At 38.0% G+C, this 13,386-nt stretch overlaps 1 protein-coding gene across 5 annotated transcripts in view; it reads right to left on the minus strand.

Annotated features, from left to right (window-relative positions):
- Nucleotides 1-2,749: 2,749 nt before the first annotated feature.
- Nucleotides 2,750-13,386, minus strand: part of LOC129261458 (vacuolar protein sorting-associated protein 52 homolog) — a 36,078-nt gene continuing 25,441 nt past the window's right edge. The window contains exons 14-18 of one of the 5 annotated variants that reach the window (XM_064110695.1): nt 12,921-13,124; nt 8,541-8,718; nt 7,296-7,414; nt 5,594-5,883; nt 2,750-3,322 (exon numbers count right to left, since the gene is read on the minus strand). In XM_064110695.1, the coding sequence (XP_063966765.1) occupies nt 5,737-5,883; nt 7,296-7,414; nt 8,541-8,718; nt 12,921-13,124 (648 nt within the window). In that variant the 3' untranslated portion in view covers nt 2,750-3,322; nt 5,594-5,736. Of the gene's footprint in view, nt 3,332-3,380; nt 5,884-7,295; nt 7,415-8,540; nt 8,719-11,853; nt 11,953-12,920; nt 13,125-13,386 lie in introns of those variants that run through there. The other 4 variants (XM_064110694.1, XM_064110693.1, XM_064110692.1 and 1 more) reach the window with 4 other exon arrangements.

Consider the following 13,386-nt stretch of genomic DNA (forward strand, 5'->3'; position numbering starts at 1 on the left):
CTGGTCTGCTTGAGTGTGCAATGTCAATTTTCGTTGCGCACCTTTTGCACTGCCGTACATGCACAAAGAAGTTGGATGTCATGTGACGCGTATTGGCCAATCGCGATGCTTGAAATAATACACCTATTTTATAAAATATATTAGTACCACAGGAAAGAATCACTAGTCATTCGTAAAATCATTTGTAACTTATGAACAGTTTTATGAAAAATTTAGTAAATAAAGTCAAATGTGACCCTTTCTTTGGAACCAAATCAACATGTATGAAAATCTAGTGCATAGCATTTACTACAAGAAAGGGTTACCAGTCATTCGTAATGTCACTTGTAGAGTAATTGATGAACTGCATTATGAAACACCTACTTGGTCTGTATTGAAGTGAAATAATACATGAATCTTAAATATGCTTATCTCGGGGGCTGCAGAACGGTTTTGAAATTGGGGGGCTGACCATGCAAAAAATCACAATCGCTTTCGCAGCTCTTGTATCTGTGTTTGCGATCTTCAATGTGCCCAGTTCACTTTCAGCTTAGATTTCATAATTTAACAAAATCAGATTTACGTTAATTCACTAGATCTAGATCAACAAGTACGATGGTATGGGGACATTTGGTTGTGAATTTAAAGAATTTATCATGGAATGATTGTTTGCTGTGACTATAATTTAGTATACAAAGTTGAATATGAGTTGTAGAAGTGTACCGTATGGGCACCAGTATTCAACCTAGCATAATTCAAAGATTTTGACATATTCCCCCAAATATTTAGAAATAGGGAATTTATCTTAATTTCATACCTTTGTTATTTCCAGGGTAACCTGTTGTCGGTACTTTCTTTATCAATCTGTCGACTGAGCGCGCGGAGGATCGAATTATGTGGCGATGGCCTTTTGCACTGAATGGCACTAGTATTCAACCTAGTGAGGATAGATAGCGAATCTTAAAATGGTTTAGATCGCTAAATTAGATCTAGATCTAAGTAAGTCTCTGGCTTTGATTAATTCCCTGTTTGGTCTCATCTCAAATGGTCTAGTCCATAGTCGGATGGGACAAGGGCAGATTGAGAGACAGGGCCATCTTTCATTGCTAGGTTGAATACTAGTGCCAACAAGTGGAACGCCTCTGGCAGTCTCGCCTGCATCACGCAATTTAATATAGCAGCAGTGCTAACTTTGAAAGCTACTATAAAATAATCATTCACAAAAACATCATTCATATAATGACATAATACCACGTTCATTGACCATAAATTACATTTGAACGGAGACTTAAGACTGTCAACTACACCCATGTCCACATTTCATTCACTCTATCCATAAACTTTCAAAGTTATGATGGCACTTCAACAATTACCCCAACATGGCCTAAGTTTATTGACCTTAACTGACCTTTGACTTGGTTTTGTGACCTGAAACTCACAGGGGATGTTCAGTGATGCTTGATTACTCTTATATCTCAAGTTTTATGAACTAGATCCATAAACTTTCAGAGTTAGGATGGTAATTCAACAAATACCCCCAACACGGCCAAAGTTAATTGACCTTTAATGACCTTTGACCATGGTCATGTGACCTGAAACTCGTACAGGATGTTCAGTGATACTTGATTACTCTTATGTCCAAGTTTTATGAACTAGATCCATAAACTTTCAGAGTTAGGATGGTAATTTAACATATACCCCCAACACGGCCAAAGTTCATTGACCTTAAATGACCATTGACCATGGTCATGTGACCTGAAACTCGCACAGGATATTCAGTGGTACTTGATTAACCTAATGTCCAAGTTTCATGAACTAAATCCATAAATTTTCAAAGTTATGATGGTAATTCAACAAATACCCCCAACTTGGCCAAAGTTCATTGACCCTAAATGACCTTTGACCTTGGTCATGTGACCTGAAACTCAGGCAGGATGTTCACTAATACTTGATTAACCTTATGCCCAAGTTTCATGAACTAGGTCCATATACTTTCTAAGTTATGATGTCATTTCAAAAACTTAACCTTCGGTTGAGATTTTGAAAATAATTTTCCCAACATGGTCTAAGTTCATTGACCCTAAATGACCTTTGACCTTGGTCATGTGACCTGAAACTCAGGCAGGATGTTCAGTAATACTTGATTAACCTTATGTCCAAGTTTCATGAACTAGGTCTATATACTTTCTAAGTTATGATGTCATTTCAAAAACTTAACCTTAGGTTAAGATTTGATGTTGACGCCGCCGCCGTCGCCGTCGGAAAAGCGGCGCCTATAAAAATGAAATGATTTAATCAACATATCATTTAAAGGGGGAGTGAACTGTGTGTAGTCTCTCATTGACTGTGTGCTATAAATACAGTCTCAAAATATACGTTTTCAGATATCTACTAATATAATACTACAGAGAGTAAATTGACTATAACTGTATTTGTATAGAGAAACTAAAATGTTTTGAGAGGAAAAGTAATTGTTTTGCTACTTGGTAACAAAATTTTTGCAGTATAAATGTATTGAGTAGCTAATTAGCATGTTATCATTTAAGAGGGTCTATATTACTAGACTACACAAGCATTATGGGTCAGGAAACTGGCCAGGTATGAGTAGTTGAGGACTCGAGATGGCGCCATTGGTTCGTATCTGCTATAATAAAACTTATTTTTAAAATGAAAGATGGTGCATGACATCATCATTACATAATAGATAATGAGATGAATTTAACCTTTTTACCAAACTAAATGAAAAAAATTAAATTATTTTTCATATTCATTCATTGTTTAATATTACTATATTTATTCAAATCATATCATTTCAGTATGGAGTATCCTTTCAATTCATATACAGATGCCTCTATCGTAAAGACAATATATATCATATTTAAAAAAAAGTTGAATGCTTTAAACAACAATGTTTGTCAGCTCATCTAACTTTCCTTTTCAACCAATATTTTGGTATGCAATTTTGAATATTAGATACCAGATAATATATATATACATTATATATAGATATCTACAGTTGAAGCCAGAAGTTTACATAGTCCCAGGAAATTCAAAGAAAAGTTGACACTTGCCAAACATCAAATTTACTTTCTTATAAAAAAAATTGTGCTACTTTATAATGACAAATTTGATATCAAACAAATGAGTTATGTCATGCCCCTTCATCACATTGCTTTGTAATCCAGAGCTGAAAATATTTCAGTGTCATTTTTCCCCAAAAATCTTCATATTTCATACAAATTAAAAATAAAAACTTGACAAAAACATTTCATATTTGTGCTAGTTACTTCTCAATACAAACATTTCAGCAGGGACCTATCCACGGAGGATTAGTCTATTGTTACTGGGGGTGCTGAGCATTGTTACAGCACCCCCAGTAACAATAGTTAATCCTCTGTGGCCAGGTCCATGCATTTCAGATAACACTTTTTTGTTCAATGGTGACATATCAGGATAGAAAATGTAATATACACCACATATTTGACATTTATATATTTCTATATGATGTTTGAAAATATAATAAACAATAGAATACATTTGGAATGAATATTACCCTTTTTCTTGATTTTCTTCAAAGAAAATTCCACCTGAAATGTACTTCAATCCCAACGGCATCCCAATTTTGTGAAAGAGCTTAGTACGCTCTTTCATTTGATATCAAATTCGTCATGGTAATATTTATATTTCTGAAGATATAGTAAATTTTATGATGTTTGGCAAGCGAACAAATTTCACTGAATTCCATGGGTATATGTAAACTTTTGGCCTCAACTGTATATATTAAATAAGGAATCATTTGGCAGATTCAAAGTGTAGAAAATCACTCCTTATCTCTCTTGGTGGTTAACAAAATAAGAATATCAATTGAAAAATAATACTTTATAAACTTGAAACAATACTTCAATATACAGTAAATACATGACTCTCCACATTTCATATCAATGCTATTGATTGCACATTTTTGGACACTGAAATTTGTCAATAGCCGTATTAACACTTTAGAGTATACAAGTTTATGCCCTTCTGACTCCAACAGATTAAATCAGGTAACAGTTCAAGAAGGCTTGTTATCAATTTTAAACTTCTAAGCCAGTGTTATAAGATACTGAAATCCTCATACTTGATTGGCCAAGAGTCAATTCGTCGGCAGTCATCTGAACCGTCGTATAAAACATACGACAGTGCAAACCCATTTTAGAGAAAATCGACTTCAAAGTTTACTATAATTTCCACACTTTGTTCCTCAGCCTTACAACATATTCATTGCTAGAAAAATACATGGTTGGAAAGACCAAGACAATTGCTTGACATTGGTATTTTTAATTTTACACAAAACCAAAAATCAGAGAAAATATCGCAAAAGAGCTACATGTTTGTAACTTCGGTTTGAACAGTTTAGATTTTCCGTGTAAAAACGCCATAGGGGATACAACAACCCTGACCGCGATTTCAATGCGTGCGGTCAGTCAAAACATGGAGGTAGTAGTCAAAACGTCGTATGGCTCTTTCACGTGCAAGTCAATGCAGTGACGATAGGACGGTTGGCTGACCGCGTATTGGAATATTAAGTGCGCACAGCTATTGTTTGCTTTGCTACATACAGTACACATTTCCAATGGGATTTGCGCATTTTACCAACAATTTGTATGGCATTGCCATGGAAATCCCCACATATCTCAGAAACTAAAATAAATTGCTCTCTAGAATTAAAGAAGGTATAGAATAGGAATTTTACTTTCAATTGACCAAAATTGACTGATACGACGGTTCGGATGAACGCCGACGAATTGTCAGAAACTGGTTTCGATAACAAGTTATATGAAAAGAGGAACATGATACTGCTTGAAGAAATATGCATGATCATACTACAAAAAGGGAAATTTTTGAATGAATACAAAAATCAAAATTTGGTGACCTTATTACTACAGTAGGTATTAAACACAGATGCTTGAAAGAAAAGAGCATTCATAACAGATACAGTGACATCACAAATCCACATAGAGGGGTGGAATGTTAGAAGAGAGGAATCTTTAATACCTGACATAATTAACTCATCCTAAATATTCATATACCCCTTAGTTATATATCAATTATTAGATAAATCTTCACATGGAGTACCTATGCACATACTGTAGGGAGATGCTTCAGAGTTGGTTTGACATATGTTGAAAATTAAAACAAAAATTGTAAAATGAGAAGCAGAAAGAGGGATAAGAAGAGAAGAGGGAGTGAGAGAGTGATAGAGGAACGAAGAGATGAAAGGAGAGAGAGAGAGAGAGAGAGCGAGAGAGACAGGTGAGCAGAAAAATAGGTTGAGGAGGATGGAGGGGAAGGGGGCGGGCTTAATGGAAAGGAAGAATGTTTCCTTTTTATAGAGCTGTGCATTCTTTCTTTTCTTGAAAAGTGGTCATAAACAAATTGGTCCAAAATAATCCATTGACTATTGAATAGAGAGGTCTTATGTGTAATGTTTTTGTTTCACAAACACTGAGCCTCTACTTGGACATAATTTACTTGATCTGAAAAAAATCTACATTGTATATTTATCCCGTATTTTATGGACAAACTCAAATTCTGAACAGCACAAAATTCTCAAAGATGCCTATGTGTAAACCAGAGGGGGCGGGAGGTTTAATAGAGATACAAAAAATATTCACAACTGATTGTAAGATTTTGTATACCGGTATGTTTTAGTCATAGACTCAGTTACAATCAATAGTACAATCAATTTTATCTTTTGAGTTGCAGCCACCTGATCTAGAAAGCTGGCTTGTGCTTCTTAACTTCCACCATGAGATGGTGAATGTTGATGAGTTCTCCTCTGACGCTCAGAGCTTTGAAGGGGTTCAGAGATAACACTTTCTGAAACCGGTGATAGTACTGAATGAGTTGTGTGAGGGCGCCCTACATCGGGAGAAGAAAAAATAACAAAACATAGAATAAGAGCAGGCATTGTGGCCAAGTGGAGTAATTGGAAACAGAGTTTGGCATAGTTTCCTTCAGCAAGAAATTGATCCACAATGTGCTGCACTCAACCCGGGTGAGGTAAATGGGAACCTGGCAGGATTCTATTTCTTGAAAACGTTTTAAGCTCGTAACAGCTTTGCAAAACTAAAGCCAGGGTAGTTATACTGCATTTATGGTAGAGCACTTAGATACTTCTGATAAAGCAAGTATGATTATCATTATTATAATGACGCATTAATTGAATTTATTAATTTATAATTCACTTGATTATGAATCACGCATTCAGTAAATTGCCACTTGGTCTACACCCGCTCCGCCTATTTTCCGTTTGGTCTCATCCACATGGTCTAATCCTAGTTCTCTAAAATCCAGTTTGTCTCCCAAATGCCTGGAGCCCATATCACAAACATTAGCAATGATCGTAGAATTTTTTTTCTATGATTGAGTGCATTGACTATAATGTACAATCAATCGTAAAAATCAAGCGTACAATCAATCGCTAACCTTTGTGTAACTGGACCCTGGTCTAAATCCCATTTCACCGAATCACCATTTTGTGTAATTTCCAGTTTGGCTCCACCTACAGTCCGACCTCTCTTATCCGGACACGTTGGGACCTGCACCAATCCGGATAAGGGGAGGCCGGATAAGAGAGGTTGGACTGTATTTACTCCAATATCCATTTGGATAACACCACAAAGTCTATATCAAGATGAACTGTTCATAAATCAAACTTTCATTTTTGACAAAGAACAAAAGAGTACAAATCAGATCATCTTGGCATTAGACTGAATGAAAATCAAGTGGAGATATTAGACCAAGTGTTTTGTACACCGACCAGCAATTAGACCAAGTTGATAATATACCAAATGCATTTATTTAGCCTATGTGGTATTAGAGCAACTGAGAATTAAAACAACTGGTTATAGGCTGCTTATAGGCCAAGTGATATTACAAACCATTAATTCATAGACTGCAGTTCCTATCATGGTTTTCTTGGTGCAGTGGTTATTACTAATCTGAGATTCTGAGAAAGCCTTCATTAAATTCAAATGTCATTTCTCAAACATTCATGTCTTTCGCAAAATGTTTATGAATTGTGTCAAAACCACACTTTAGGAGTTGAATAGCAACATCATAAATCAGAATATTCTAAGACCAAATGTATGCTCACCCCTATGAGCAGCATTCAAAATGTGCATTTGAGTGAATGAAATATCAATAACTATTTTATAGAAATTGTTTTTTGGGGTGGTATTATTTGACTAATTGAAAATCATTCTCTTAAGTTCTCAAAACGAAACATTCATCAGTTACGGAGGAAGGGTTGATGCCAAAAGGAGACTCACTTGTAATATACTTGTGCCGTTTTTGAAGTTGGTGAATGATCTCATGATTTCTTGGTTGATCAGCTCGATGGCCTGCTTCCACCCTGAGGAGAAACCTCTTACCAACTGCTCAACATGGCCTATCAAAAGAATCATAAAACTTTTACTTCAAAATAATGTTCACTCCACCATTGCAAGATCAGAAATATATTGCAAACCCTTACTATCAAGGTGTAAATACTCATTGAGTGAATGAGTGGCCAATGTTGCTAGTAGACCTAGCAGCAGCAGCAAACAAGACAGCTAATCATTCATTGAGCAAGTGCAGATTCTTGGATGAAAATGATTTTAATTGATTAAAATGATTCTGATTGTCAACACCTCTATGCAAATGCTGCCTTTGGTTTAAGTAGCAGTGTCAGTGAACAGGAAAGCCCACAATCCACAAAAGCTTGGTATAAAACTTTTCACCAAGAACCTTTAGAAAAAAAAACATTCAAATACTCTCACTTGGTTGGACAAACAGTACAAATTGCTACATCTAAGAAATAATAACTTATTCATCTTTCTTCTCATTATTTCTAGTCAATTTCACATAAAAATTTTACTCAAATTACAAATGATTATGTATGTACATGTACTGTATATTCCTACAAACAACAGTGATTATGATACAGTCAGATATTGCATTTTATCATGGATCAGGACCCACTTTTACAAACATTGGTTTTATCGATAATAAATCTAAGAATTGAAGGATAAACTTGATCTAAGGCAATTAAACTGCAGGACTTTGGTAGCTTATACAGCAGTTTGTAGGAATTCAATTACAAAGTCATTCCTAGTCAACCAGTGGCAGTATTTCAGTAGCTTATGCATGCACCTTGTAACATAACAGCTAACCTACCTGAAACGTTGAGTCTTCTCCCCTGCTCTTGTTCTACTCACCGACTCAAGCCAGCCTTCTCTTGATCTCTCGAACAACTCAAGACTCTCAACTCTCAAACATCTTATGCCTCTCAACTTTTCTGGCTTACAGTCTTTATAAGGACTACACTCATTTCCGAAATATACATGTACTCTACTTTCTAACCTTTCACTTTCTCGCCTCTCCATTTCACTTCTACCTCTATCCACTTTTCTTAGTCCTTCGCAGACTTGCCACATGGTGTACCTTAAACCACTACCATGAATAACCATACCACCATGCAAATCATCAAACATCATCCAAGCCTCAAGTTATTAGACCGAAAACTGATGCCTTACGTTCTTGGGTCTTGAGATGGTCTGCTTGTCCTCTCTCGATGCGATTCTCCGCATCTTTGACGAACGACATCATCCCTCCAAAGTGAGGTGCGAGAACCTCCTCGATGAACTCCTGCGTCCTGGCATCCAGGAGCTGTCGGAAGCTCTCAGCCTCCCTAGAATCCTCGCATGTACATTCCTGGAAAAGAAGAATGCATCAAGTGAATATCAAACTTTACGTTATAGCATTCGCTGAAAAGTACTGGTTATCAAAAAGCCTTGAACTCCTGCGCCCTGGCATCCAGGAGCTGTCGGAAGCTCTCAGCCTCCCTAGAATCCTCGCATGTACATTCCTGGAAAAGAAGAATGCATCAAGTGAATATCAAACTTTATGTTATAGCATTCACTGAAAAGTACTGGTTATCAAAAAGCCTTGAACTCCTGCGCCCTGGCATCCAGGAGCTGTCGGGAGCTCTCAGACTCCCTAGAATCCTCGGATGTACATTCCTGGAAAAGAAGAATGCATCAAGTGAATATCAAACTTTATGTTATAGCATTCACTGAAAAGTACTGGTTATCAAAAAGCCTTGAACTCCTGCGCCCTGGCATCCAGGAGCTGTCGGGAGCTCTCAGACTCCCTAGAATCCTCGCATGTACATTCCTGGAAAAGAAGAATGCATCAAGTGAATATCAAACTTTATGTTATAGCATTCACTGAAAAGTACTGGTTATCAAAAAGCCTTGAACTCCTGCGCCCTGGCATCCAGGAGCTGTCGGGAGCTCTCAGACTCCCTAGAATCCTCGCATGTACATTCCTGGAAAAGAAGAATGCATCAAGTGAATATCAAACTTTATGTTATAGCATTCACTGAAAAGTACTGGTTATCAAAAAGCCTTGAACTCCTGCGCCCTGGCATCCAGGAGCTGTCGGAAGCTCTCAGCCTCCCTTGAATCCTTGCATGTACATTCCTGGAAAAGAAGAATGCATCAAGTGAATATCAAACTTTATGTTATAGCATTCACTGAAAAGTACTGGTTATCAAAAAGCCTTGAACTCCTGCGCCCTGGCATCCAGGAGCTGTCGGGAGCTCTCAGCCTCCCTAGAATCCTCGGATGTACATTCCTGGAAAAGAAGAATGCATCAAGTGAATATCAAACTTAATGTTATAGCATTCACTGAAAAGTACTGGTTATCAAAAAGCCTTGGACTCCTGCGCCCTGGCATCCAGGAGCTGTCGGAAGCTCTCAGACTCCCTGGAATCCTCGGATGTACATTCCTGGAAAAGAAGAATGCATCAAGAGAATATCAAACTTTATGTTATAGCATTCACTGAAAAGTACTGGTTATCAAAAAGCCTTGAACTCCTGCGCCCTGGCATCCAGGAGCTGTCGGGAGCTCTCAGACTCCCTAGAATCCTCGCATGTACATTCCTGGAAAAGAAGAATGCATCAAGTGAATATCAAACTTTATGTTATAGCATTCACTGAAAAGTACTGGTTATCAAAAAGCCTTGAACTCCTGCGCCCTGGCATCCAGGAGCTGTCGGAAGCTCTCAGCCTCCCTTGAATCCTTGCATGTACATTCCTGGAAAAGAAGAATGCATCAAGTGAATATCAAACTTAATGTTATAGCATTCACTGAAAAGTACTGGTTATCAAAAAGCCTTGGACTCCTGCGCCCTGGCATCCAGGAGCTGTCGGAAGCTCTCAGACTCCCTGGAATCCTCGGATGTACATTCCTGGAAAAGAAGAATGCATCAAGAGAATATCAAACTTTATGTTATAGCATTCACTGAAAAGTACTGGTTATCAAAAAGCCTTGAACTCCTGCGCCCTGGCATCCAGGAGCTGTCGGGAGCTCTCAGACTCCCTAGAATCCTCGCATGTACATTCCTGGAAAAGAAGAATGCATCAAGTGAATATCAAACTTTATGTTATAGCATTCACTGAAAAGTACTGGTTATCAAAAAGCCTTGAACTCCTGCGCCCTGGCATCCAGGAGCTGTCGGAAGCTCTCAGCCTCCCTTGAATCCTTGCATGTACATTCCTGGAAAAGAAGAATGCATCAAGTGAATATCAAACTTTATGTTATAGCATTCACTGAAAAGTACTGGTTATCAAAAAGCCTTGAACTCCTGCGCCCTGGCATCCAGGAGCTGTCGGGAGCTCTCAGACTCCCTAGAATCCTCGCATGTACATTCCTGGAAAAGAAGAATGCATCAAGTGAATATCAAACTTTATGTTATAGCATTCACTGAAAAGTACTGGTTATCAAAAAGCCTTGAACTCCTGCGCCCTGGCATCCAGGAGCTGTCGGAAGCTCTCAGCCTCCCTTGAATCCTTGCATGTACATTCCTGGAAAAGAAGAATGCATCAAGTGAATATCAAACTTTATGTTATAGCATTCACTGAAAAGTACTGGTTATCAAAAAGCCTTGAACTCCTGCGCCCTGGCATCCAGGAGCTGTCGGGAGCTCTCAGCCTCCCTAGAATCCTCGGATGTACATTCCTGGAAAAGAAGAATGCATCAAGTGAATATCAAACTTAATGTTATAGCATTCACTGAAAAGTACTGGTTATCAAAAAGCCTTGGACTCCTGCGCCCTGGCATCCAGGAGCTGTCGGAAGCTCTCAGACTCCCTGGAATCCTCGGATGTACATTCCTGGAAAAGAAGAATGCATCAAGAGAATATCAAACTTTATGTTATAGCATTCACTGAAAAGTACTGGTTATCAAAAAGCCTTGAACTCCTGCGCCCTGGCATCCAGGAGCTGTCGGGAGCTCTCAGACTCCCTAGAATCCTCGCATGTACATTCCTGGAAAAGAAGAATGCATCAAGTGAATATCAAACTTTATGTTATAGCATTCACTGAAAAGTACTGGTTATCAAAAAGCCTTGAACTCCTGCGCCCTGGCATCCAGGAGCTGTCGGAAGCTCTCAGCCTCCCTTGAATCCTTGCATGTACATTCCTGGAAAAGAAGAATGCATCAAGTGAATATCAAACTTAATGTTATAGCATTCACTGAAAAGTACTGGTTATCAAAAAGCCTTGGACTCCTGCGCCCTGGCATCCAGGAGCTGTCGGAAGCTCTCAGACTCCCTGGAATCCTCGGATGTACATTCCTGGAAAAGAAGAATGCATCAAGAGAATATCAAACTTTATGTTATAGCATTCACTGAAAAGTACTGGTTATCAAAAAGCCTTGAACTCCTGCGCCCTGGCATCCAGGAGCTGTCGGGAGCTCTCAGACTCCCTAGAATCCTCGCATGTACATTCCTGGAAAAGAAGAATGCATCAAGTGAATATCAAACTTTATGTTATAGCATTCACTGAAAAGTACTGGTTATCAAAAAGCCTTGAACTCCTGCGCCCTGGCATCCAGGAGCTGTCGGAAGCTCTCAGCCTCCCTTGAATCCTTGCATGTACATTCCTGGAAAAGAAGAATGCATCAAGTGAATATCAAACTTTATGTTATAGCATTCACTGAAAAGTACTGGTTATCAAAAAGCCTTGAACTCCTGCGCCCTGGCATCCAGGAGCTGTCGGGAGCTCTCAGCCTCCCTAGAATCCTCGGATGTACATTCCTGGAAAAGAAGAATGCATCAAGTGAATATCAAACTTAATGTTATAGCATTCACTGAAAAGTACTGGTTATCAAAAAGCCTTGAACTCCTGCGCCCTGGCATCCAGGAGCTGTCGGAAGCTCTCAGACTCCCTGGAATCCTCGGATGTACATTCCTGGAAAAGAAGAATGCATCAAGAGAATATCAAACTTTATGTTATAGCATTCACTGAAAAGTACTGGTTATCAAAAAGTGAACTCTGATTTCTGACGCCCGACGCTGTCACATGTTTTCCACTTTCATCTAATGCTCCTACGTATACTCCTGGAAAAGACGAATGCATCAAGTTGATATAAAAGTTTCAAAGACTTTCTGATACAGCACTGGCAGACGAGTACTTGTTATAAATTTAAAAAAAAGACTTGATGAACTCTTGCGTCCTGGCATACAAGGGCTGTGAGAGGTTTTATTGGAATCATCTGATGTACAATCCTTGAAAAGAATCAAGTTCCAAAATTGCACCTGAAAATCATTATTTACTGCTTCAGAAATATCAAGATGTACAATTTGATCGCTAACTCCATTCCAATATCAATTAAAGATCATTTCATATATTTCATGTATTACAATTATTTTATCTGTCAAATTAATTAAATGATTCCCTTTTTTCAGCTATGGATATCTTAAAGTGAATTTGATTTATTTTTATTTCTGGTTATTATATTTTAAACAATACTAAATAAAACATCCATCGAAGTTCAGGATCTATTTTAGAATAAATCTTTTGTGTTAGGTAATGTCTTTAAGCTGTTGTAACAAAGGTCAAAGGACCTACAGTTATGACATTGAGCATCATGTCGTAGTTGTTAATAAGGAAGATAAGCTGTTCCTTCCTGGAAGGGAACTCGGCGGCCATTCTCAGGATGAAATTCTCCACTTCAGACTGTAGCTTCAGAAGAAGCCTGTTCACACGTTCATCCGGGAACGTTTCATTCAGGTTGACAATCGCACCGGAGTACTCTGCATACCGACGGGTAATCTGTAAAGAGAGGAAGGGAAATGTTATGCAACATAACCATGGATCGTGTTTTCACAAATGTTCATATTAGTAAATGATATCACTGAATTCATAGAGTAAAGTTTAGTTAACATTCCTTTCCACGTTATAAAAAAAATCCGCTAAGAATTGTTTTTCAAGTACTCTTGCATTCATATTTCCCATCCCTAAAAAAAAAAAAAAAGACAAGCACACATACAAAGAGCTGTTTGAGATGATCATTCTCATACATGCATTCTGTGTG

Source organism: Lytechinus pictus, chromosome 15 (assembly GCF_037042905.1).
Source record: "Lytechinus pictus isolate F3 Inbred chromosome 15, Lp3.0, whole genome shotgun sequence".
Lineage (NCBI taxonomy): Eukaryota > Metazoa > Echinodermata > Echinoidea > Temnopleuroida > Toxopneustidae > Lytechinus > Lytechinus pictus.